Genomic DNA, 27,437 nt, shown 5'->3' on the forward strand with positions numbered 1-27,437 from the left:
TTGGGGAGAGAGGGGGACTGAGAGAACCCAGAGGAAACCCAAGCATGGCAAGGGGAGAACATACAAACTCCACAGAGACGCGCTCAACTTGCGAAGTGTGATGATGCGCGCGTAGGCGAGCCAAGACACCAACTTTCCTGCCAAGTTTTTGCAGTAGGGGGCGGTGTTGCTGCTGCTCTGTGTAATCCTCATTGTAATTTTTTGTAAGTACATTGTGTTTGACCAATACCAGAGCTCGGAGGAAACCTATATGCAGAACAGGGGGAAAGGGAACATACAAACTCCACACAGAAAGACTCCCGAGTCGGGAATCGAACCCCTTGCTGTGCGGCGCCAATGTTCACGGTGCGCTTTTGACACTACCGCCCCAATGGCGATTGCCTGTGCCTCTGTTTGCCCGAGTTATGAAGTTTTTTCTTTCAAGGAATGTTTAACAATATTGTGATCTAAACCCCTTGCAGAACTGCAAAACAGCAAGATGTAGTCATTGTTAATCATTTGAATCTTGTAAACGTTCCTGCCAATTCCTCATAGGGAATCAATGGGCCATGCACCATTAATTGGGTAAAGTTTTCTCCGATAGGTTAATGAAACTCTCTGGTTAAAATATTACTTCTTATAAAGTGCAGATATCCTTTCCACCACCAGCGCATCCGGAATGACAATGAGTGCACAGCAGTGAAAGCAGCGGTCTCCTGAAGCTTTAATTAATACAAAACCCACACTTAAGTAAGGTGTCCAAACATCAGCACAGGCGTTGTAAAATCATAGTAAATCAAGTACACACAACATCTCATTTGAACTGCAGAGAAACGCCTCGACACCACCACCACGCGGACCATTGGATAAAAGGGAAAGCGGATAATAGATGGAAGAGTGGCGTTTCCCTACAGCGATATACAGACGCTTTGTATGAATGCAAACGCTTTGAGTGGAAGATTGAAATGGAACTCAAAAAGCCTGATTGTGAACTCTCCACAAAAAGCCCGTAGCACACAGCAAAACAAGATTCAGACCTTCAAGTAATGATTCACCTGCCCTATCAGAATTAGAATTCGATTGCCTACAGACGCATTTTTTAACACATTTACAGCACTTTTATAAATGAAAAATAATTCCCATCACTTACGTTTGTAGTTATTCTTTTTTTAAAAACACACTCACTGTGCAAAATATATTTCTGATCACATTTGTAAATATTTACCATTCAACAAACACGTGGGTGAAGAACCATGGCGGTGGATGTGCATGCTGCAGCTCTGCGCTTCACGGCGATACGCAAGGCGTTTTTCGGAGCAACACAATGTGAGCCTGGTTTGAACTCGAATGAGACTGTCTGGGATATCAGCTGGTGCAAGCTTGGGTTGTGATGCGGCCAGAAGCTGACAGTATACCAACGCATTCTGTAATCCATATTTGCAGAGCTTTCAGTGTTCTTATCACTTACGAGTGGGTCTTCTCCAGGTACTCCAGTTCCTCCTACATGCCACTTATTATTGGTATGGGCCAGGCATCTCAAAGCAGTCCCCTCCTAAAAATATCCTCGAGACTCAGTGAGGCTTTCTTGGTTAAAACCCCATTCTTATTGTTATTGGCCTTGCTACTCAAGTAAAGTGCATGAATAAACTTCGCAGAGCTTGACTCCAACCAACCACGAAAACCATCCAGATCATCACTTTCATCATCACGACCCTGTGTATCACCAAGGTATTGCAATGTGCAAATGAGGCATTATTTACCATGATAGTGAGGCAAAAGATCAACCCTTGTTTAAAAGGTTAACGTGTTTTCCCCCAACGTTTAGAAAAGGTCAGCAATAGACAGCCCTAGTCGTGGTAGTGACCACACGGCAGTGTAATTCTCCAGGGTAGCACAAGGGGCAATCCTGTGGCCCACCACACTCAGTGAAGCCTTTTCCTGAATAGAAGATGAACATGAGCAGAGGCGAATGTTAAGCTTCTACTGAACACCAGAGCGGAAGAGAACAGGAGAGGACAACAGGTCTCGTACAGAGACAACGAACAATAAGAGGAAATGAACGACGTGAAGGGTAGACAGAGCGTTCCAAAGTGCTGCAAGCCACAGTGAGAGATAACAAAAGCAAGGAGAAAGTGCTATGGTTGGAGGAGAGCAAGAGGTCATGGGCCATGCACAGTATAACCATCTCCGTGCAACAGCCAGAGGAGAAACCCTGGAGAGCAGTTGAAAACATCATGACTCAGGGATACATCCACCGTGTGACAGACAGCGGACGTTTGCAAGGTGATTGGGATCCGAAGAGGGTCTCCATTACCTTGATGCCTTGTGAAAACAGGTGTCTGTTTGGGGTTTGAACATCTTAACACTTCCTATATTCTTGCCAGAAATGGTAAAACCTATTCTTTTTTTCGTCATCTTGATACCGACAAAAATGGTCCCATATATTAAACTGCTCGACCCGTGCTATTAATGCTTTGGTATTTGCATTGTTCTTGTCTGTTCACCTTTTGGCGTTCTTTGGTCTAACACTGGTAAGACAAAGCCATGAAGGAGACTGTCTCTTATGTAGGCCAATCAGTTTCAAATACTATGCATACATTATCAAAGAATGTTTGTTTGCATGTTTACCATAAGCATGTGTGGTTATTGCAGATTTGATGCCTTGCAATAGGTGTCTATTTGGTGTTTGGTCATCTTAACACCTCTATGCTTTCCAGGAAGGGTAAAGCCCATTCTTTTTTTCATCATTTTAATACTGGCAAAAAGGGTCTTCTGGAATGGGATCCGAGATGTTTAGTTTAAAGATGGGGGATGAAGGTGACAATTGCGAGGGACAGCAGAATATTAAAATGCACACTCATACGCACATGCACACACATGACATACTATGTGCGTACACACACACATCCGTACAAAATGTGACCATACAGTACTAAACTTGTTTACTGTATAGTAATTAACAGGATAACTAAGGTATTATCCACATACCTCTTCATAACTTTTACTTAATGTTAATAACGATTAAGTATTTACTATTCAAACGTATAATTTAGACATTTATGACCAGGAACGCGCTGCGTTTCCTAGACACACCCCGCAGTAGTTTCACAGTAAGGGGCGATGGTGTTTCGTGCAATCCCAATTGAGTATTGGAGTGAAAGATGGCAGCCTTCATGCAGCCCCCTCTATTAAGTGAGAAATTACAACGAACGCCATTAATACGGCGGCCGAACATCAATCAGCGATCTCCAGGCCTCCAGAGCAACAACGGAATTGAATGTTCAGTGGTGTACTTTTTCAAGTGGCACACGATGGCGAACTCGTTTCTCTTTCCGAATGACGTCTGTAACGTTCGCTTCGCTATGAAGCAGGCGTCCCATAGTATTTTTGCGTTTAATCCACACCGCAGTAATAACCAGGGTGGCCTCCCGCAAACCTCTGCAATGAGCGGCGAGCGTGCTACCGCTGGGCCACGTCATCAACCAGATGTTGTCTCCTTAAACGGTGCGACTGGCGTCTCACCCTGCCGTGAAACTACAACGAAGCCAGCCGTGTGCCCTGAGGAGCCGTCTCAACGTCTCGGCTCAGAGTGACAGGGGGGTGGGTCGGTGACCACCGGGTTTAAACCGGGTTCTCAAGCGGAGTCAGGTGATTGTCTCAACCCGGTCGCCAACAATGGAGCAAAACAAAAAAACGCGTTGCGTAAAATTTAGTTTTAAGTTGATTTGGCCAACATTCCAGTTCTAAGAATAAAAAATATATATTTAATCAACCTAACAGTTATCTGTAGCAGGGTATACAAAGCTCGGAAGTAGTCCTGTGATTTCTGCTTCTGTGGGATATTCTTTGATACGGGGTGGTGCACTGCTCTGCTTGATTTCCAAATGAACATGTATCTCGTGACGTGAATACATAATTGGAATAGAATTTTAAAAATGGGGTATTTAAAAACATTATTCGAGCCTCACATTCCTCGTGGCCCTCAGCTGACACAGCGATGGGAAAAGTGGCGACACGGGGCGTGGCGCTCGGGGTGGATCCTGCACCACCAGATGCCCCCTCTGGCCCAGCCAAGTTCACTCCACTCAGCAGTGCTCACTGTTACGGTGGCCCCCCACACAGCAGCTCGACTGCCTCCCCTCCCGCCCCACCCAGAAGGAGCTGGAGCCGGCACCTGCGGGTTAGCGTCCTTCAGCCACCCGTCTTTGACAAGGTCCCTCCAACCGCACGTGCCGACGAACTCTCACGGGGGTGCTGCGATGCTGGGCCCATGCAGAAGTGAAAATGGGAGGCCCAACTTTCGTGAAATGGCATCACGCATGCAGCGCGACCAGGCCACTGGCGTGCTTAGGGGAAGCAAGGTGGCCCACGGCGTAACTCCCATGTCCTCGAGCCGAGGGAGCCACGTGTGGCGCAGTTCAAGAGGAAGCCCTCGCCCCCGCAGAGGGAAGAACGACGCATGTCTGCCCACTTCCGCATCACAGCACGACATGGTGAGGAGGAGAGATGAACACCGAGCTTGCTGGTGAGGTGTGTGGTGCGGTGGTAAGGAGGCGAGGTGAGCATGAAGCCTACTGGTGAGGTGACGAAGTAAGGTGGCAAGGAGTTGAGTGGAGAAGCGGTGCGGTGGTTAGTGGTGAGGTGGCAAGGAGGTGCGTTGGTTATGTGGTGAGGAAGTGAGCTGGTTATATGATGAGATGGCGAGGAGCTCAGGGGTGAGATGGTGAGGGGAGAGGTGGTGAGGGCTGAGGTAGTGAGGTGGTGAGGAAGTGAGGTGGTGAACTGGTGAGGTGGCAAGGAGGTGAGGAGGCTAGCGGCGGGGTGAGCAGGGCGTGTAGGGGACGCGAAGCAGGCAGGGCGTGTGCTCCATGACCCTGAGAAGCAGAGTGTCGATGTAGTCTTCCATAGAGCGAATGAGGTCGTCCTTGGCCACCAGATCTTCTTTGTGATGGATAATCAGCGCAACGAGATCGGCCCGGCTGAGATTCCGAAGTTTCTGTTCCGCACGCACAGCCAGGCCCCACACCGTTACCAAGTACGATAAGTCCTCGCTTAATGTGGGGTGTGTTCACACAAAGCATTTTCTCTGTAACACGTTTCTTTCTATTAGGGAACACTTTTCATACAATGCGGAACGCACCCATTATAACGCGGAACGTGCACCATTATAACGCGGAATTCCTACCGTTATAACGTGGAATTCCCACCGTTATAACGGACGACCACGAACTTGTTTCGAGCGGTACAGTGATATAGTATGTGCAATGATACAGTAATGCAGCGGCGTACCCTCACTTATTTGTCGCGCCATCTTGCTGTGTGTGCGTAGTCCATCGTATCTCGCCAAACTTTATCGCTACTCGATTATATATGGAGAAATTGTTTTTGCTAAACACCTTTTTCGCTTAACGTGGCACTTTTCAGGAACGCATCTCCTATCGCTTTAAACGAGGACTTACGGTACCGAGATGGAATAAACGTCACAGATGTGATGTCGCGCACAGTTTTTGTCAGATTCAGAGGCGCGGGGAAACCACAGAAAAGTGTAGAGGCGGCCAGAACCAGCGCAAACAATTTCCCAAGCTCTGTTTGATCTACATTTGGATGTTTGACCAACCCATGAATGCGAAGTGCGAGGATAATACTCCCTGTACAGATGGAATACAGATGGGGATGAACCCACTTGCTGTGCTATCACCCCACCCTGGCTAGAATCCAGGAGACGGCGATCTCACTGCCCCCACAGCGATGGGTTTACAGGCCACGCGCCGCAGCACGGCTGGTTGTTCTTCGATTGACGTTGCATTTTTAAAAGATAAATGCAAGCATACAACGCATTCATGGTGAGAAATTATCCTTGGCATCACGATTGAGGTTGCGACAAGACAGACTACTGAGCAATAGATCAAGGACAAAGATCCCCCGTATAGCCTTAACAGACTGTAGTGGCAAATGCTGTTAAAGGGCACCTATGAAGGTCGTCACGGCACACGAAGGGGCAGGTAGAAGGCCAGCACCACGCACGGCTGCCTTTGTCTCTCTAAAGACGATGTTTACATATTGCACCAGGTACTCATTTGAGGCTAAGTCGATCAAGGGGAGGCCAAGGACCAGTTAGATAAGCTTCACTGGTGTTGGTGGTGGCCATGAGTGGGAATCGAACTGGGGTCACCGGGTTCGTAGCGGGTAATACACACACAGACACACATAGATTGTCTGCTACTGTTTGTTTTGTGGAAATATCTGGAAAATATTTTTTTTATACACAACTAGGGTCATGCCCCATTCATTCATTCTGAAAACTTCTACCAAAATTCAAACTGGCCCAAGATTCCAGAATGAAAAAAAAGTTTCTGACTGCTGGGTGGTGTAGGGTTTAAGTCATTTGGTTGGCGACCGAGGACTGAGCACCATGAACCACACACGCTCCGTCTCCTAGTCTTCGTGATTCGAGGCGAGTCCATTATTCTTTCCCGAGCCGAACCTTCACCTAGCAGAGTCTACCACACGGCACTGGCACACGCGTTGCGCAGTCCGGCTTCAGCCTCTCCCAAACTAAGACTTTCACACCCTTGGCGAAAGTATTAAACTAAACGATTCAACTATTTTTATTTTGCTAGGTATCGCTTTTACAAAACAAATGGTAGCTCAATGAAAATGGCTTGTTGATTCTAAATGTGGAGGGACAAAACGGAAATCAAACCCACGTGACCACGGGGAGAACATGCAAACTCCTAATATACAGGTGTCATCTTCGGAATTGAACCCACGATCTCCTGCATGCCAGGCGAGGGAGTTAACATCTCCTAGCCACCGTGGGGCCACCCCTCCTGCTCCACTCCCGTAAGGACGTGTGTACCCACCTCATTGTCCAAGCTCGCATGCATGGAGGCTGTGGCGAGCTCCCTCTGCTGCTGCGCTCCTGTGGGGCCCTCCCGCGGCTGCGCGCGGTTCCTGAAGAGCAAGCGACCCTGCGCCTCAGGCGGCCTTGGCCAGAGTTGAGGCCTAATGCTTGGTTTTCCAAGCGATGCATGGCCCGGCGGTCTCGTTTCGAACTCCACGCCGCCGCCGTTGTCCGCCGTCGGAGCGTCAGTGCCGTGGCCTTCGACGGCCGAGTTGGAGCGAGCCAGCTTGGACTTGGGGTCCGCTGGAGTGAAGTGGTTGGATGCACTCGACGACCTCCTGTGGGTGTGCGTGTCTGCATCTGGGCGGCGGGGAGAACGGGGACCGGAGGAGAGTGTGGTTGAATGTTTGATGTTCGTTTGACGTTTGCAACGAGAGCGCTTAGCCACGTCATTCCAACTGCAATGTGGAGGGAAGCAATTGTGAACATGTGTGGTACCATTGGTTTCACTGGGAATCCTAAAAAATGTTTCGTGAAAACCCGCAAAGATGAGATTATATGTATGTATGTTGAACTTCTGTCACACCGTACGTAGCCAATCGGGCTAATCGGAGTTGCGGGGGAAGGACAACAAACTAAACACAAAAAACGGTTTGATAGAAATGAGTTTGCAATCTATATTCTCTGCGAAACCAGTGGTAACCACACGTTTTTGCAATCTCTTTCCATTATATTACAGTTTGAACGGCGTAGCCAAGCGCTTTCATTACGAATCTAAACAGAATATGAAACTTCTAACCACACTCTCCTTCAGTGAGAACGGTCAGACGCATATGGGGCTCTGGCCACATTCACACAAGCCGCATCCTATTTGATTAAACACCACAATGTTCACCCCCCCCCACCCCTACCAACTGAAAGGAGATTTATGAGACTCATTGAGGCTTTCCTGGGCAAATGAGCGTTGTAGTCATGATAACAACAACAGGGCCTTACATACGGTGCTGCGGGCATGAAACGACGAGCTGGTTCTGAGGATGGAAAGGCTCAGTGAGAAAGTAAGAATTAAATAAAAAATATACTAACACAATCATACCCCGGTTTACGTCTCCCCCTTTTAAGCCGTTTTGCAAATACGTTTCACTTTATTAATACCAATACCCGATATATATCGCCTTAACCCACACTAACGTCACTGTTTCAGTTTCAGTTTTCGGTCAGTTCTCATTATCCGTCACGTCTCAGCCTTTGCCTCCACCACCTAACCTATAAATTGCTTCGACTTATGTCGTTTTGATATTCGTCGTCACACCTTTCAGGAACGCATCCCCAATGTAAAGTGGGGTATTACTGTATTTTGATTGTGGTCGTATTATTGTGAGATAATGCTCGTTTACCCAAGGAAAGTCTCACCGAGTCTCTTCTCTATTTCAGGAGGGTCTTGCCAACTTTTCGCAGTAAGTGGGGGGGTGCGATGTTGCTGCTGCTCTGCGCGGAATCCAAATTGACTAATTTGCAGTGCAGTTTTTTTTCTTCATTTTTTTATGTAATCACAGGATCGTTAATATCCACCGTTAAGCAGGGGGCACGTAGTAGTTTATGGTCAATATACTCGCAGTGTTAACCAGGGTGGCCTGCCAGATTCGTACCGTGAATCTGCTACAAGCAAGAAATGCATAACCACTGGGCTGCCTCACCGTGTGAGATGTTCACTATTCACTCCCGATGTTCAATATTCACTGCTGTGTATGTTGTTGAACCATGCTACTGAGTTTACACTAATGATGTGCTTGATGTGATGGCGAGTGTGGTGGAGCGGGAAAGAGGGGGGGAGGGGAGCCGTGATGCTCCTGTTGGTGCCTCTCCCAACCTGCAGGTTCATCCAGGGGGGCTCCAGCGAGACGCCGGCTCACCAGGTCCGACATGGAGCGAGCCAGCGACATGCGGCGAGGAGACGCCACACTGCAGGGACACATCACCACCATCACCACCGCCACCATCATTACCACTATCACCACCACTATCACTATCAGCGGTACCATCACCACCAACATCACCACCAACACCATCACGACCATAGCCACCATCACTACCATCACCACCATCACCACCGGCACCATCACCACCATCATCACCACCACCAAGCTCGGTGAGAGCGAAGGTGTGTACATATCCGTGAGTATTGGTGAGTATCAGTGTGGAGTCAGTGTGAAGGTGATTTTGTGTTTGTGTGTCATTAGAATAGCAGTTAGCATACCCCAGTTCAATTCCCGCTTATGGCAACACCAGTGACGATTACTTGAACCAATTTAGGCCCCCACTCCCCCCCCCCACCTCCTAAGTCGACTCAGCCTTAAAATGAGTATCTGGTGCAGTGTGTAAACATCAACACTGGGGAGACAAAGACGGCCGAGCGTGGTGATGGCCACCCACAACCTCGTGCGCCGTGGCAGCCTTCGTAGGTGATGCTCGCTGACAGCCCTCGCCACAACAGTCTTTTAAAGCGTACCTTTCCTTGGGGCCGTTCTTCATGTCCTCCCCTGCTCCCGATGCCCCTTCACCTGGTGAGAAAGAGACAGAGAGAGGGGGGTCACGGGGCACGGGGTTAGCACAGCCACCGTGTCTCATGGCCCGGTGTGTAATGCTTTGTGGAAACTGTCACAAGATGCCCCAAAATAACACAAACTCTCCTTAAACAGCATGCAGCACAGTCAGTGAACAAAATGCAATGGCAAAATTACTCAGAATGACAAATCCGAGTTTAATTGTGCACAGCATAGAATACAATAGACATCACCGTATATTGTAAAGCCTTACTCAACCCTTATGCCGTGGGCGGCAGGGTGGTGGCGCAGTGGTAACAGTATAGCCAAGGTTAGATTCCTGACTCGGGTGCCTCTCTGTGTGGAGGTTGTATGTTCTCTCCCCCTGTTCTGCATGGGTTTCCTCCTGATTTCCTCCCATAGCTAGCTATAAAATCCCTCAATTAGGATTACACGCAGCAGCAACATTGCCCCCTCCCCCCCCCCCCCCCCAAACCTGGCAGTACCCTCCTGAAAAGTAACAGAGACTTTCCTTTGGTAAACCAGCGTCATCTCGATAATAAATGGGTCGTCGATTGCAGTGGGATTTACTGACACGAAAGTCAAGGATTCTCTGAGGTGCCAGGCGCCACGTGGCAAATAAACCCCTGCACCATCAATACAGGGTGGCGATGTGGGGAGGCCTTCATCCAGCAGTGGATAGACAATGGTAATGACATTGAGTCAATATGATACAAAAAATGCAAGGCTCTAAATTTGTGCAGTGTGTCTTATGGCCCAGTGCATCTCATGGCCCAGTGTGTCTCATGGCCCTGGTGTGACCTCCTGCTTGCGTTGTGGAGGTGCGGGGAAGAGGGGGAGGCCCACACCTGTTCTGGTGCTCCGCAGGAAGCTAATGGTCACCTCGAGCTCGCCGCGCCCACCCGCCGTGTCGCCGCGCCCCCCCACCAGCGCGTGCCACCTAAGGGTACAACGACACCCCGAGATCATGGGCACACAGCCTCACAGCCTCATACAGGGGCAGTGTTGAGTCTATGATCAGTGTTGTGTCTGCGGGCAGTGTTGGGTCTGGGCAGTGCTGGGTCTCTGGGCAGTACTAGGTCTGTGGGCGGCATTGGGCCTGTGGGCAGCGGTAGGTCTGTGGGCAGCATTGAGTCTGTTGGCAGTGTTGGGTCTATGGGCAGCGTTGGGTCTATGGGCATGTTGAGTCTGAAAATAGGTTTTCCCCTTTTTTCTGGCAACAAAACAGGTGTTGAGATGTTAAAACACCAAGCTGAAACCTTTAACAAGGAATCATGTCTGCATTAACCACAATGCTTGTGGTCAGAATGCAAACAAAAAAACACTGATAATATATGCATTGTCTTTGAAACTGATTGGTCCACACCAGAGACAGCTCACTTTTGAGCCTAGTCTCAAAACGGTGTTAAACCAGAGGACGCCAAAAGGCGTACAGCACAAAGACAAGCATTATCAGAGTAATGCGAGCTCGGGGTGAGCAGCACCATCATGGGATCTCCTTTGCCAGTACCAAAATATGAGAATTGGTTATTATCAGTGTGTTTTTTGTTTGCATTCTGACCACAAGTATTGTGGTTAATGCAGACATGATTCCTTGTACAAGGTTTCAGTTTGGTGTTTTAGCATCTTAACACCCATTTTGTTGCCAGAAAAAATGGTAAAACTTATTCCCATATTTTGGAACTGGCAAAGGAGGTCCCATGATCATGTTGAGGCTATTGCAGTGTTGGGTCTATGGGCAGTGTTGGTTCTATGGACAGTGTTGGTTCTATGGACAGCGTTGGGTCTATGGGCAGCGTTGAGTCTATGGGCAGCTTTGGGTCGATAGGCAGCTTTGGGTCGATAGGCAGCTTTGGGTCGATGGGCAGTGTTGGGTCTATGGGAAGTGTTGGGTCGATGGGCAGTGTTGGGTCTATGGGAAGTGTTGGGTCTATGAACAGTGTTGGGTCTATGGGCAGCGTTGAGTCTATGGGCAATGGAGAAGAGGTGACGCTTCAAGAGAGGAACGAAAGAAGGTAAGGAGGGGACCGCCGAGATCCTGGGTTTGGATAACAGCGGCTATGCGCACAGCGCGTCCATCACTCACGCGGCACGCGCCCTCGCCTTGTCCCGGTAGATCTCCTCCAGGGCTAGCACCACTTTGCCCAGGCACTTGTCCGCCCCCAGCGTGACCCTGTGCATCACAGCGAGCACCAGCAGCGGCGAGTGCCTCGCCTTCGCCTTCTTCGCTCGGCCTCCCTCTCGCTCGTCTGCAGCATCGTGAACTGCAGCCTCGCCATTGCCGTCTCCGCCGGACCAGCGCTCAATATCGAGTGTGCACTCCTCCAGCCACTTGGGGTCGCAGCTCGGCCCCTGCACCGAGGTACGGTAGAGCTGCGTGCCCAGGCTGAAGGTCACGTAGGCATTGGCCTCCCGGCCCAAGCTGCGCGCCTGGCGCACCAGTACGTTCACGTGCGTGGGGTGCCACGCCATTGGCGCCGGAGGGGAGACGCGGGTCAGGTCCGAAGTCACGCCAGGGTCAGAAGGCACACCTGGGCAATGAGACACTGGGCCATGAGACACACCTGGGCCATGAGACACACTAGACGATGAAACACACTCGGCCATGAGACACCTAGGCCATGAGACACACCTAGGCCATGACACACTGAACAATGAGACATACCTAGGCCATGACACACTCAACCATGAGACACACTGGGCCATGAGACACCTATTACCATACAGAAGAATATAATACATATCAGCACTCCACTCCCCCTATATCCGTGTAACGTGAGACTAGGTTTTCCCCTTTTTTCTGGCAACAAAACAGGTGTGAAGATGTTCAAACACCAAACTGAAACCTTTTACAAGGAATCATGTCTGCATTAACCACAATACTTGTGGTCAGAATGCAAACAAAAAAATATTCTGATAATATATGCATTGACTTTGAAACTGATTGGTCCACACCAGAGACAGCTTTCTTTGGAGCCTAGTCTCAAACGGTGTTAGACCAGAGGACGCCAAAAGGCGTACAGCACAAAGACAATGCACTATCAGAGTAATCAGAGCTCGGGGTGAGCAACTACATCATGGGACCTCCTTTGCCAATACCAACATATGAGACAGATATGATTCCTTGTAAAAGGTTTCAGTTTGGTGTTTTAACATCTTAACACCTGTTTTGTTATTCTTGGTTCTTTCGGTAAAGTCACGTAGAAGGGAAACAATGAAATAATACAAATATAAAACATTAAAATTCTCACTACGTTTCGATTGCAACACAATCAATCATCATCAGGTGTGAAAACCACAGCAAGAAAATTTTGTTGCCAGAAAAAAGGGGAAACCCTATTCTCAAATGTTGGTACTGGCAAAGGAGGTCCCATGATATTCGTGTAATGTTTCATGTGTCTGTAGCTAGGTGTTGTATGATTGTGCTGTGATCAGGTTAGAGGTCATCTGCGCTTGAGCCGATTCGTACTGCAGGGAATTTAATATTCAGCTCTGAGTTGATCTCGATTTTAGATTCCTCATCTGATACAGTACAGTTTTTTATATTCTGATTTCTATTCACTTCATTTCTGTACGGGTGTTTATGTAATGTTTTAGCTCTTGTCATTTTGGTGACCCAAGTCACTCTTAAAAATAAGAGTTACCCTGATGCCTTGAGTTATCGCCTGGGTAGTTAAATACACCTGAACTTGAGACTGCTTCCACATCGTATGATGTTTCGCTTTTCTCCAGTTCTACTTAAAGCGCAAACGGTGTCTTACGATGCAGAGCCAAATTTATTCACAAAATCTCCCCAGCGAGCAGTGCACACCCCTGTGTCAGAAAACGACCATGGAAGACGAAGTCACAGAGCTACCTCAAGATTCGATGCAAAAGGTCGCTTAATTCACGATCAATTTCCTTCCCGTGCTCATAACACATCGGGCATTGTCACAGATGGGATTGAGCCGAATTAAGTGACTTAACGAAATATGAGCGCATCATAAACTTGAAACACCGGTCTAACCACAGGCTGCTGGAACCGGTATTCGGACCCAAAGTCTCAGCCGGTAGTGAAAAACAAATTGTACCACCAGCGATTTGTAACGCTGATACACACGGGAACAATGCCTGTACGGCTCAACAGGGACTCGCGTGCCGAGCTACCAGCCCCACCTACCCGATCACTCGACCCTCCCATTCCTCAGGTAGCCTCTCCCACTAATCCGGTTGCTCTGCCCGGAATTTGACCAATACATTGGCAAATATGAATGATATATTTGTAAACGTGACAATATTGTCGGGTGGTGGAGGGTTACTTGGTGCCTCACGTGGGACGTATTTAACAATTATCGGGCTCGTGCAGGGTGGAACGAGTTAATTAGTGTGTGATGGATGAGGAGGAGTAAATTGGTAAACGCGGAAAAAGACTGGAGATTGGGGAAACCGTGGCTTGCAATCCCGGCAACCACCAAAACGTGGCATTGTTTTTTTGAATGAACTTCAAACAATTGGTGACGTCATCATCCCAGAGCGCAGGGGACGCCCGCTCTGGCCGTGATTACTCGTGCAGCTACGCACTCCACGATTTACTTTTGGTGGAGGAAATGTTTTGCCGCAATGACTCAGTCGCCAAACCCCACGCACACCAAGCACGCGTGCGTCCTGGAGTAACTGCCGATCTGCGCTCGCCGTTTCTTCAGGGTCACTTTGCCGAAGGCGCGTGAATTCTTAACAAACTCGCGTACAGATCAAACCACAGGCACACACACATCACAGCACAAAGACTGACTGACACACCCACGCACCGCACCGCGCAAAATGAATGCACGCGGAACTGGTCAGACTGGACGGGCGGCAGTCCAGCTGGTACACAAGAGAGCGAGCGGGACCCTGCCCATCAAGGCGCCTACATTCACAAAATACTTGGCCGGCTGCATAGCCACATTCTTATATTTGTGTCGCTTGCTTTAGTCGAGTATGCACTATATTTAACAACAGACACACGAGGTACAGGATTGTATGTACTCGCCACTGGCATCAGCTGATGAACAACCCTTCATGAGCCACTCACGACTGGCACAAGACGCACGTGGGGCGGCGCTGTAGCCACCAGCCTGCTTAGCCTCTGGGCTTCCAGGCCCGTTGTGCCAGCCTTAGCCTGGCTGGCCATGAGCTTCAGCCAAGGTCCACACTCCACTTCAACTTCATACCTTTCACGTCTATCAAACAAGTCGAAGCCTGCTGGAGAAGCGCCACTTGGCGCCCTGATGCCACGGTGCGCTGGAGAAGGCGCGTATATAATTATCTGCTGCGCTCGACTGATGATGCTGGCTCATCTGCCCCCGTCGAGAGAGGTCTTGACAAATCGCTTTTCAAATTCCTCTCGGCCAGCTCTTAGGAGGCCGAGGTCGAGCATGGGTTTGAGGTGTTGCGTGTTTAAGCGTGGTGGGTTGGAGAATGGGATCGAAGTCGCTTTTATTTCCATAGATTCCTGTTCCGTAACTCATTATACGAACAAGCTGACGAACATATGAACGTTATTTGGGCATAACGCACCTATTTAACATCATAATGTAGGCCTCCTCATTCTCTCACTTCACAGCGCCCATTGTATGTGCAGGCAGCGCGAGGTCTCTTGTCAGGTGAAGGCGTGGGGCCACTTCGTCCGGGCAACGTGAACCACCCACCTCACTGACCTCGTCATCGGCCACGGGGAGGGATGAGGAGCCGAGGGGCTACGTGCACGGGACCCTGCCTGGGGAATGAGAGGCGCCTTCATGCTTGGGCTGTGAGGTGGCCATATAGGAGTACAGAAAGGAGGATTAAATCCATCAGTACGGCGTGGGTTAAGGGTTACCCCCTCTTACGCATTGAGTTGCTCGGTGGTGACGCTCGCTACTCATAGCAGCAAGAAGGGCCTGGGTTCGATTCCCAACTCGGGCGCCTTTCTGTGTAGATTTTGTATTCTCTCCCCCTGTTCTGCATGGCTTTCCTTCTGGTTCTCCGGTTTCCACCCACAGCTAAAACACACAGGTACAGTTGAACTGGTAATGGCCAAAACATCCCAAAGTTGAAAAATTACCTGAAAATTACTCAGTTGGGATTTAAGAGAGCAACATCACCCCCGACTAGGAAAACGTGACAGGACTCTCCTGAAAAAAAAAGTCTTTATACTCGGTGAGGTTTTCCTGGATAAACCATCGTGTTAAACTAAGTAAATGATAGCTACTCCAGTTTCCTCCTATGTGCCACTCGTTAATGGATATTGAGCCAAACGTCCCAAAGCAGGGCCCTCCTGAAATAGCCTTGAGACTCGGCGGGGCTTTTTCTGGGTGAATAGAGGGAATTACAGTAAGTCCTTGTTGAACGCGGCAGGAGGTGCATTTGTCCTGAAAAGTACCACATTAAGCGAGCAATTACCGAGTTATTGGAGCACATTTCCATTGTAAACTCAGCCTACAGTCATCCCATGACAGGACAAAGAAGCGATATGAGGGTACGCCTCCGCGTTACTGTATCATTCCACGTAGTGTATCACTCCACTCAGCCGCGCAGCTCAAGAAAGTAGTTCATCGTCAACCACTCAGAAACCGCATTATAACGGTGCACGTTCCGCGTTGTGCAAGCAGTGTCCCCAATAGAACTGCGTTATAGCGAAAACATGTTGTATGAAATGCGTCAAACGAGGACTTAGAACGTATATACATAGAACATACTTTATATATATAAAAAAAAATCTTCATACTTGTTTACGTGGGGTTACGATCCTGAAAATTTCCGCGTAAAATGAATTCGCGTTAAGCTTAAGGAATAACGGTGAAGGTGGGGATGCAGTTCCAGCCCGTAGTTTTATTATTGTTTATTTGACAGTTTACTGTTTTACAAGTTTATTTTTACGTATGTATGTTGAACTTTTTCAAATATGGTGTGTTTATAGATTATTTCAATGAATACACGATATGTGATAGTCATCTAAATATGAAGTGAGTGAGAGGGAAAAGTTGGAGTGAAATGACGTTACGCACGCAACTGTACTACATTACCAGTACCACAGGACTAAAGTACCAACTTTCAGCATCACAGAAAGCTGCCATAACGCGAGACTTGCGTTATAGCGAGTAGTGTATCATGCACTAGACTAACATAGCGAGTAGTTTATCACCCGCTAGACTCGCGTTATAGCGAGTAGTCTGTCACCCACTAGACTTGCGTTATAGTGAGCAGTCCGTCACACGCTAGACTGGCATTATAGCGAATAATCTGTCATGCCCTAGACTTGTGATATCGCGAGTAGACTGTTACATTGTAGACTCACATTATTGCGAGTAGTTCATCACACATTAGACTTACGTTAAAGTGAGTAGTCCGTCAAAGGCTAGACTGGTGTTATAGCGAGTAATTCATCACGTGCTAGACTGGCGCTGTAGCGAGTAGTCCGTCACGCGCTAGACTGGCATTATAGCGAATAATCCGTCATGCCCTTGACTCGTGTTATAGCGAGTAGACCGTCACAGTGTAGACTCATTATAGCGTGTAGTTCATCACCCATTAGACTTACATTATAGTGAATAGTCCGTTATATGCTAGACTGGTGTTATAGCGAGTAATCCATCACGTGCTAGACTTGCGTTATAGTGAGCAGTCCGTCATGCATTAGACTTGCGCTATAGCGAGTAGTCCATCAAGCGATTAACTTGCATTATAGCGAGTAGTCCGTCATGCGCTAGACTCGCGTTATAGTGAGTAATCCGTCATGAGCTAGACTTGCACTATCGCGAATAGTCCGTCACGTGCTGGACTTGAGTCAAAGCGAGTAGTCTGTCAAGCGCTAGACTGGCATTATAGCGAATAACCCCTCAAGTCCTAGACTCATGTTATAGCGAGTAGACCGTCACATGGTAGATTCACATTATAGCGAGTAGTTCATTACCCATTAGACTTGCGTTATAATGAGTAGTCCGTTATATGCTGGACTGGTATTATGGCGAGTAATCCATCACGTGCTAGACTTGTGCTATAGCAAGTAGTCCGTCACGTGCTAGACTTGCGTTATAGCGAGTAACCCGTCACCCGTGAGACTCGTGTGAAAGCGAGTCGTCCGTCACGCGCTCGACTTGCGTTATAGCGAGTAGTCCGTCACACCCTTGACTCGTGTTATAGAGAGTAGTTGGTCATGCGCTAGATTCACGCTATAGAAAGTAGTCGGTAACGCGCTAAACTCGAGTTTTAGAGAGTCGTCCGTCACGCGCTAGACTCGCGTTTTCGCGAGTATTCTGTCACACGCTAGACTTGCGATATAGCGAGTAGTCCATCACATGCTGGACTCGAATTATAGCGAGTAGTCTGTCACGCGCTAGACTGGCATTATAGCAAATAATCTGTCATGCCCTAGACTCATGTTATCGTGAGTAGACCGTCACATGGTCGACGCACATCAATGCGAGTAGTTCATCACCCATTAGACTTACGTTATAATGAGTAGTCCGTCATAGCTAGACTGGTGTTATAGCGAGTAATTCATCACGTGGTAAACTTGCGCCATAGCGAGTAGTCCGTCAAATTCTAGATTTTAATTATAGCGAGCAATCCATCACCCGCTAGATTCGCGTTATAGCCAGTAGTCCATCACGTGCTAGACTGGCATTATAGCGAATAATCCGTCATGCCCTAGACTTGTGTTATAGCGAGTAGACCATCACATTGTAGACTCACATGATAGCGTGTAGTTCATCACCCATTAGACTTACATTATAGTGAATAGCCCGTTATATGCTAGACTGGTGTTATAGCGAGTAATCCATCACGTGCTAGATTTGCGCTATAGCGAGTAGTCCGTCACGTGCTAGACTTGTGTTATAGCGAGTAATCTGTCACCTGCTAGACTTGCGTTATAGCGAGGATTACGTCATGCCCGAGACTCGTTATAGCGATTAGACCGTCACACCCTAGACTTGCGCTATTGTGAGTACTCGGAAACGTGCTAAATTCGCGTTATAGCGAGTAGTCCGTCATGTGCTAAACTTGCGTTATAGCGAGTAGTCTGTCCCATGCGCTAGATTTGTGTTATAGCGAGTAGTCCATCATGCGCTAGACTGGCGTTATAGCCAGTATTCCGCCATGCCCTAGACTCGTGTTATAACGAGTAGACCGTCACATACTAGACTTGCACTATAGTGAGTAGTGGGAATCGCGCAAGATTTGCGTTATAGCGAGTAGGCTGTCATGTGCTAGACTCGCATTATTGCGAGTAGTGCGTCATGTGCTACACTGACGTTATAACGAGCTATCCGTCATGCGCTAGACTCATGGTATAGTGAGTAGTCCATCACCCACTAAGCTCGCGTTATAGCGAGTATTCAGTTACACGCTAGACTTGCGATATAGCGAGTAGTCCATCACGTGCTAGACTGGCATTATAGTGAATAATCCGTCATGCCCTAGACTCGTGTTATCGCGAGTAGACTGTCACATTATAGACTAACATTATAGCGAGTAGTTCATCACCGATTAGACTTACGTTATAGTTAGTAGTCCGTCAAAGGCTAGACTGGTGTTATAGCGAGTAATTCATCACGTGCGCGACTTGCGTTATAGCGAGTAGTCCATCACTTGCTAGACTTGCATTATAGCGAGTAATTTGTCACCCGCTAGACTCGCTTTATAGCGAGTAGTCTGTCATGCGCTAGACTCACGTTATAGCGAGTAGTCCGTCATGTGCTAGACTCACGTTATAGCGAGTAGTCCGTCACACCGTAGACTCTTGTTATAGTGAGTCGTCTATCACCCGCTCGATTTGCGTTATAACGAGAAGCCCGTCACGCGCTAGACGCACGTTATAGCGAGTAGTCCGTCACCCGATAGACTCGCGTTATAGCGAGTAATCCATCACGCGCTAGACTTGTGTAAAGTGAGTAGTCCACCATGCACTAGACTTGCGTGAAAGTGAATAGTCCATCATGCACTAGACTTGCGCTATAGCGAGTAGTCCATCAAGCGATTAACTTGCATTATAGCGAGTAGTCCGTCATGAGCTAGACTTGCACTATCGCGAATAGTCCGTCGTGCGCTAGACTCGTGTTTTCGCGAGTATTCAGTCACACGCGAGACTTGCGATATAGTGAGTAGTCCATCACTTGCTGGACTTGAGTTATAGCGAGTAGTCTGTCAAGCGCTAGACTGGCATTATAGCGAATAATCCCTCAAGCCCTAGACTCATGTTATAGCGAGTAGACTGTCACATGGTAGACTCATATTATAGCGAGTAGTTCATCACACCCTTGACTCATGTTATAGAGAGTAGTTGATCATGCGCTAGATTCACGTTATAGAAAGTAGTCGGTAACGCGCTAAACTAAAGTTTTAGAGAGTCGTCCATCACGCGCTAGACTGGCGTTTTCGTGAGTATTCTGTCACACGCTAGACTTGCGATGTAGCGAGTAGTCCATCACGTGCTGGACTCGAATTATAGCGAGTAGTCTGTCATGCACTAGACTGGCATTATAGCGAATAATCCATCATGCCCTAGACTCATGTTCTAGCGAGTAGACCGTCACATGGTCGACTCACATTACAGCGAGTAGTTCATCACCAATTAGACTTACGTTATAATGAGTAGTCCGTTATATGCTAGACTGGTATTATGGCGAGTAATCCAACATGCGCTAGACTTGTACTATAGAGAATAGTCCGTCACATGCTAGACTTGCATTATAGCGAGTAATCCATCACCCGCTAGACTTGCGTTATAGCGAGTAGTCTGTCACGCGCTAGACTTGCATTATAGCGAATAATCCGTCATGCCCTAGACTCATGTTCTAGCGAGTAGACCGTCATATGGTCGACTGACATTATAGCAAGTAGTTCATCACCAATTAGACTCACGTTATAATGAGTAGTCCGTCATAGCTAGACTGGTGTTATAGCGAGTAATCCATCACGCGCTAGACTTGTGCTATAGAGAATAGTCCGTCACGCGCTAGACTGGCATTATAACGAATAATCCGTCATCCGCTAGACTCGTGTTATAGCGAGTAGACCGTCACATTGTAGAATCGCATTATAGCGTGTAGTTCATCACCCATTAGACTTACATTATAGTGAGTAGTCCATTATATGCTAGACTGATGTCATAGCGAGTAATCCATCACACGCTAGACTTGCGCTATCGCGAGTAGTCCGTCACGTGCTAAACTTAAAGTTATAGCGAGTAATCTGTCACCCGCTAGACTCGCGTTATAGCGAGTCGTCGGTCACGCGCTCGACTTGCGTTATAGCGTGTAGTCTGTCACACCCTTGACTCGTGGTATAGCTAGTCCGTCAAACGCTAGACTGGCGTTATAGCGAGTATTACGTCATGCCCGAGACGCGTTATAGCAATTAGATCGTCACACGCTAGACTTGCGCTATAGTGAGTAGTCGGAAAAGCGCTAAATTCGCATTATAGCGAGTAGTCCGTCATAAGCTAAACTTGCGTTATAGCCAGTAGTCCATCATGCGCTAGACTCGCGTTGTAGCGAGTAGACCGTCACACACTAGACTTGCACTATAGTGAGTAGTGGGAAACTCGCAAGATTCATGTTATAGCGAGTAGTCCGTCATAAGCTAAACTTGCGTTATAGCGAGTAGTCCGTCATGCGCTCGACTCACGTTATAGTGAGTAGTCCGTCATGTGCTAGACTCACGTTATTGCGAGTAGTCCGTCACCCGCTAGACTTGCATTATGGTGAGTAGTCTGTCACGCACTAGACTTGTGTTATAGCGAGTCGTCTGTCACACACTAGACTTGCACTATAGTGAAAAGTGGGAATCGCGCAAGAGTCGCGTTATAGCGAATACGCCGTCATGCGCTAGACTCGCATTATTGCAAGTAGCCCACCATGTGCTAGACTCACGTTATAACGAGTAGTCCGTCACGCGCTAGACTCGCATTATAGCAAGTAGTCCGTCACACCCTAGACTCGTGTTATAGTGAATAGTACACCCGCTCGATTTGCGTTTTAGTGAGAAGCCCGTGACGCGCTAGACGCACGTTATAGCGAGTAGTCCATCATGCGCTAGACTGGCATTATAGCGAATAATCCATCATGCCCTAGACTCGTGTTATAGCGAGTAGACCGTCACATTGTAGAATCGCATTATAGCGTATAGTTCATCACCCATTAGACTTACATTATAGTGAGTAGTCCATTATATGCTAGACTGGTGTCATAGCGAGTAATCCATCACACGCTAGACTTGCGCTTTAGCGAGTACGTCACGTGCTAAACTTAAAGTTATAGCGAGTAATCTGTCACCCGCTAGACTCGTCGGTCACGTGCTCGACTTGCGTTATAGCGAGTAGTCCGTCATGTGCTAGACTCACGTTATAGCGAGTAGTCCGTCACACCGTAGACTCTTGTTATAGTGAGTCGTCTATCACCCGCTCGATTTGCGTTATAACGAGAAGCCCGTCACGCGCTAGACGCACGTTATAGCGAGTAGTCCGTCACCCGATAGACTCGCGTTATAGCGAGTAATCCATCACGCGCTAGACTTGTGTAAAGTGAGTAGTCCACCATGCACTAGACTTGCGTGAAAGTGAATAGTCCATCATGCACTAGACTTGCGCTATAGCGAGTAGTCCATCAAGCGATTAACTTGCATTATAGCGAGTAGTCCGTCATGAGCTAGACTTGCACTATCGCGAATAGTCCGTCGTGCGCTAGACTCGTGTTTTCGCGAGTATTCAGTCACACGCGAGACTTGCGATATAGTGAGTAGTCCATCACTTGCTGGACTTGAGTTATAGCGAGTAGTCTGTCAAGCGCTAGACTGGCATTATAGCGAATAATCCCTCAAGCCCTAGACTCATGTTATAGCGAGTAGACTGTCACATGGTAGACTCATATTATAGCGAGTAGTTCATCACACCCTTGACTCATGTTATAGAGAGTAGTTGATCATGCGCTAGATTCACGTTATAGAAAGTAGTCGGTAACGCGCTAAACTAAAGTTTTAGAGAGTCGTCCATCACGCGCTAGACTGGCGTTTTCGCGAGTATTCTGTCACACGCTAGACTTGCGATGTAGCGAGTAGTCCATCACGTGCTGGACTCGAATTATAGCGAGTAGTCTGTCATGCACTAGACTGGCATTATAGCGAATAATCCATCATGCCCTAGACTCATGTTCTAGCGAGTAGACCGTCACATGGTCGACTCACATTACAGCGAGTAGTTCATCACCAATTAGACTTACGTTATAATGAGTAGTCCGTTATATGCTAGACTGGTATTATGGCGAGTAATCCAACATGCGCTAGACTTGTGCTATAGAGAATAGTCCGTCACATGCTAGACTTGCATTATAGCGAGTAATTCATCACCCGCTAGACTTGCGTTATAGCGAGTAGTCTGTCACGCGCTAGACTTGCATTATAGCGAATAATCCGTCATGCCCTAGACTCATGTTCTAGCGAGTAGACCGTCATATGGTCGACTCACATTATAGCAAGTAGTTCATCACCAATTTGACTCACGTTATAATGAGTAGTCCGTCATAGCTAGACTGGTGTTATAGCGAGTAATCCATCACGCGCTAGACTTGTGCTATAGAGAATAGTCCGTCACGCGCTAGACTGGCATTATAACGAATAATCCGTCATCCGCTAGACTCGTGTTATAGCGAGTAGACCGTCACATTGTAGAATCGCATTATAGCGTGTAGTTCATCACCCATTAGACTTACATTATAGTGAGTAGTCCATTATATGCTAGACTGATGTCATAGCGAGTAATCCATCACACGCTAGACTTGCGCTATCGCGAGTAGTCCGTCACGTGCTAAACTTAAAGTTATAGCGAGTAATCTGTCACCCGCTAGACTCGCGTTATAGCGAGTCGTCGGTCACGCGCTCGACTTGCGTTATAGCGTGTAGTCTGTCACACCCTTGACTCGTGGTATAGCTAGTCCGTCAAACGCTAGACTGGCGTTATAGCGAGTATTACGTCATGCCCGAGACGCGTTATAGCAATTAGATCGTCACACGCTAGACTTGCGCTATAGTGAGTAGTCGGAAAAGCGCTAAATTCGCATTATAGCGAGTAGTCCGTCATAAGCTAAACTTGCGTTATAGCCAGTAGTCCATCATGCGCTAGACTCGCGTTGTAGCGAGTAGACCGTCACACACTAGACTTGCACTATAGTGAGTAGTGGGAAACGCGCAAGATTCATGTTATAGCGAGTAGTCCGTCATAAGCTAAACTTGCGTTATAGCGAGTAGTCCGTCATGCGCTCGACTCACGTTATAGTGAGTAGTCCGTCATGTGCTAGACTCACGTTATTGCGAGTAGTCCGTCACCCGCTAGACTTGCATTATGGTGAGTAGTCTGTCACGCACTAGACTTGTGTTATAGCGAGTCGTCCGTCACACACTAGACTTGCACTATAGTGAAAAGTGGGAATCGCGCAAGAGTCGCGTTATAGCGAATACGCCGTCATGCGCTAGACTCGCATTATTGCAAGTAGCCCACCATGTGCTAGACTCACGTTATAACGAGTAGTCCGTCACGCGCTAGACTCGCATTATAGCAAGTAGTCCGTCACACCCTAGACTCGTGTTATAGTGAATAGTACACCCGCTCGATTTGCGTTTTAGTGAGAAGCCCGTGACGCGCTAGACGCACGTTATAGCGAGTAGTCCATCATGCGCTAGACTGGCATTATAGCGAATAATCCATCATGCCCTAGACTCGTGTTATAGCGAGTAGACCGTCACATTGTAGAATCGCATTATAGCGTATAGTTCATCACCCATTAGACTTACATTATAGTGAGTAGTCCATTATATGCTAGACTGGTGTCATAGCGAGTAATCCATCACACGCTAGACTTGCGCTTTAGCGAGTACGTCACGTGCTAAACTTAAAGTTATAGCGAGTAATCTGTCACCCGCTAGACTCGTCGGTCACGTGCTCGACTTGCGTTATAGCGAGTAGTCCATCACACCCTTGACTCGTGGTATAGCGAGTCGTCCGTCACATGCTAGACTGGCGTTATAGCGAGTATTACGTCATGCTCGAGACTCGTTATCGCGATTAGACCGTCATCCGCTAGACTTTTGCTATAGTGAGTAGTCGGAAACGCGCTAAATTCGCGTTATAGCGAGTAGTCCGTCATAAGCTAAACTTGCATTATAGCCATTAGTCCATCATGCGCTAGACTTGCGTTGTAGCGAGTAGACCGTCACACACTAGACTTGCACTATAGTGAGTAGTGGGAAACGCGCAAGATTCACGTTATAGCGAGTAGTCCGTCATAAGCTAAACTTGCATTATAGCGAGTAATCTGCCACACCCTAGATTCATGTTATAGCGAGTAGACTGTCACGCGCTAGACTCGGGTCATAGCGAGTAGTCCATTAGGTGCTAGACTTGCGTTATAGCGAGTAATCCGTCACGTGCTAGACTCGTGTTATAGTGAGTAGTCCGTCATGCGCTAGACTCGCGTTATAGCGAGTAGTCCATCACACACTAGACTCGCGTTATAGCGAGTAGTCCATCACACGCTATACTCGCGTTATAGCGAGTAGTCCATCACACACTAGACTCGCGTTATAGCGAGTAGTCCATCACGCGCTAGACTGGCATTATAGCGAGTAATCAGTTCCACCCTAGAATCGCGGTAAATAAAAACCCCGTTAAAGTGAAACTACGTCATGTAAACGCCACGGAATAAACAGGGATTCACTGTATATGTATTGCACATACATTATTGTTTTTTCATGCTTGGTAACCCATGATAGCCATACACATACCCTTTGCGCGTGGAGCTCATTCCTCGTACTCTGTGGAGATTGTATCGGGGTGAGACTAGGCGTGTCCTTGTGTGAACACGGCTGGCAAGGTCACACACACATATGGCGACTTTTCACTCTCACGAAGGAGCCCAGACATTCCGGCATTGTTGGAGCGGAAAATAAACGCGTGTCTTGAATAGAGCAACGTCAAAAAGAGACAATGTTGGGACGGAATCCCAAAGTGGAGCGGTGTGAGAGGGAAGACAGAAAGAGAAGTGCTGTGACCTTCAGTGTGGTGGGTGGGTGGGTGAGTGGATGAGTGAGTGAGTGGGTGAGTGAGTAGGAAAGTGAGTGGATGAGTGGTTGGGTGAGTGGGTGAGTCGGTGAGTGAGTGGGTGAGTCGGTGAGTGAGTGGGTGAGTCGGTGAGTGAGTGAGTGGGTGGGTGAGTGAGTGAGTGTGAGGCTGAGTGAGTGAGTGGGTGAGTGAGTCGGTGAGTGAGTGGGTGAGTGGATGAGCGAGTGGATGGCTGAGTGGGTGAGTGGTTGGGTGAGTGAGTGGGTGGATGGGTAAGTAAGTGGTTGAGTGGTTGAGTGGTTGAGTGAGTGGGTGAATCGGTGAGTGAGTGAGTGGGTGAGTGGCTGAGCGAGTGGATGGCTAAGTGGGTGAGCGAGTGGATGAGTGAGCGAGTGGGTGAGTGAGTGGGTCAGTGAATGTGTTGTTGAACATAGCACGGGTGAGACATAACAACAATATACGTACACACTTATTAACGCGCACGATCATTCCCAGAGGCGCCAAGCCAGGCTCGCTCGAGGACCGCCCGAGAGGGTGGTGTGGGGGCCTTCAGCGACTCCTCGGGGTCGCCCGTGGAGTGGACGCGACTTCCAACGTGCAACGAGACTTAGGTGGCCGTGGGTTCCGGATAGCGGGGGCTCCCACAGAGAAAAGACGCCCCGGCGCGGTTGACAGAGCGACCGTCATTGTCCCATAGACCGAGTCCCCCCCCCCCCACACACACGCGGGTGGGAGGAATCATCGAGTGACGTTTACAGGGAACAGTAGCCCGTGGTAGCCATAGTAGCGACAGAAGAGCGACAAGGAGGTGTCTTGACCATCGATGGTGAGCGAGCGAGTGAGTAAAGCGAGTGACGGATCATCGCCAATCATCCTGACTGCTGCTGCTGCTTCTCAACTCTAAATTTGGTTTGGTGCAGCAATCAGCTGCACCCCCCGAGATGTGACAGCAGCAACCGCAGCCGGATTCCCGCTGCATGCGCTAGAGGCTCAGGCGTAATGCGTGGTTAAGTCTGCGTTGTAGGGAGCTCGCTGCTGACAGTCGCCGCTTTTTTGTGGAATCTCCGAGTTCCCCGAGGGAGAGGGGGGGTGGAGACAGACTCGGAGCGTTAGACAAAGACACGGGGTAGAGACAAACAGAGGCACAGACTGAACTTGTGCGTACAGCGACACAGAGAGTCACGGGGAAAGTCACGGCGAGAGTCACGGAGAGAGACGCGGAGTCATGGAGAGAGGCACGGAGAGAGTAATAGAGAGAGACACCGGGAGTAGAGAGGCAAGGGGACGCGAATACAACCACCACCGTGGCCCCCACCACCACCACCCCCCCCCCCCCCAGGTACAACGACGCGGGGGTGGGGGCTCTGACACCCCCCCCCCTGGCCTGGCAGGTGGCGCTCCGGGAGGTCGCGGCTTAGCCGCTGCCAGGAGTGAGAGCCGCGACTCGAGGAGCCCAGGGCAAGCCGGAGAGCCATCACATCCTGGGCTCGAACTCAGCTTTTTCCATCCCCTCTGGGTTTACAGGCGCAGGCCGCGCTCGCTCGCTCGCTCGCCCGCTGCTCACCTGATGAGCGGGGCGGGGGTCCGGCGCTTGGAGGTGAAACTCCACGGAGCTCGCGAGCGGTGACGAATCCCGGGACCCGGCGCCGGCCCCGAGTAGCGCGACGCTGCTGCGGGGACTGCGTGCGGTGGTGATGACGGGGAGAGGAGGGGGTCAGGAGGAGGAGGGGGAGGAGGGGGAGGATGCTGCTGCTGCTGCGTGGAGCGAGAGGAGGAGGGGGGGCAGAGCTGCCACCTCGGACGTGCGTCGGACGTCTTCTCATCAATGCCACTGAGTGAATTCCTGCCGCACAGGAATGCGCGGCATTCGGGATACGTGGAGGGAGGGGGGGAGGGCGCGAGGCTGGGCTGGTCGCAGCCGTCCGCCTGCGTGGCTGACCTCGCAACTGCCGCATAGCAGCTCCGAGTTGAATCAACAGCGCCGCGTCTCTCTCGCTCC

The 27,437-nt window shown here is 48.9% G+C and overlaps 1 protein-coding gene across 1 annotated transcript; it reads right to left on the reverse strand.

The window, feature by feature from the left end:
* Positions 1 to 686: 686 nt before the first annotated feature.
* On the reverse strand, positions 687 to 27,437 carry LOC116938851 (rab11 family-interacting protein 2-like). Its single transcript, XM_032946569.2, has 7 exons — positions 27,003 to 27,437; positions 11,474 to 11,918; positions 10,236 to 10,327; positions 9,333 to 9,384; positions 8,694 to 8,785; positions 6,843 to 7,183; positions 687 to 4,975 (listed from the first exon to the last, which is right to left on the reverse strand). Exons 1-7 carry the CDS (start codon positions 27,391 to 27,393, stop codon positions 4,790 to 4,792), a joined length of 1,599 nt encoding a protein of 532 aa, XP_032802460.2. The 5' UTR covers positions 27,394 to 27,437; the 3' UTR covers positions 687 to 4,789.

This window comes from Petromyzon marinus, chromosome 4 (genome assembly GCF_048934315.1).
Source record: "Petromyzon marinus isolate PM22_M1 ecotype Great Lakes invasive population chromosome 4, UKy_Petmar_22M1.pri1.0, whole genome shotgun sequence".
NCBI classification, from domain to species: Eukaryota; Metazoa; Chordata; class Hyperoartia; order Petromyzontiformes; family Petromyzontidae; genus Petromyzon; species Petromyzon marinus.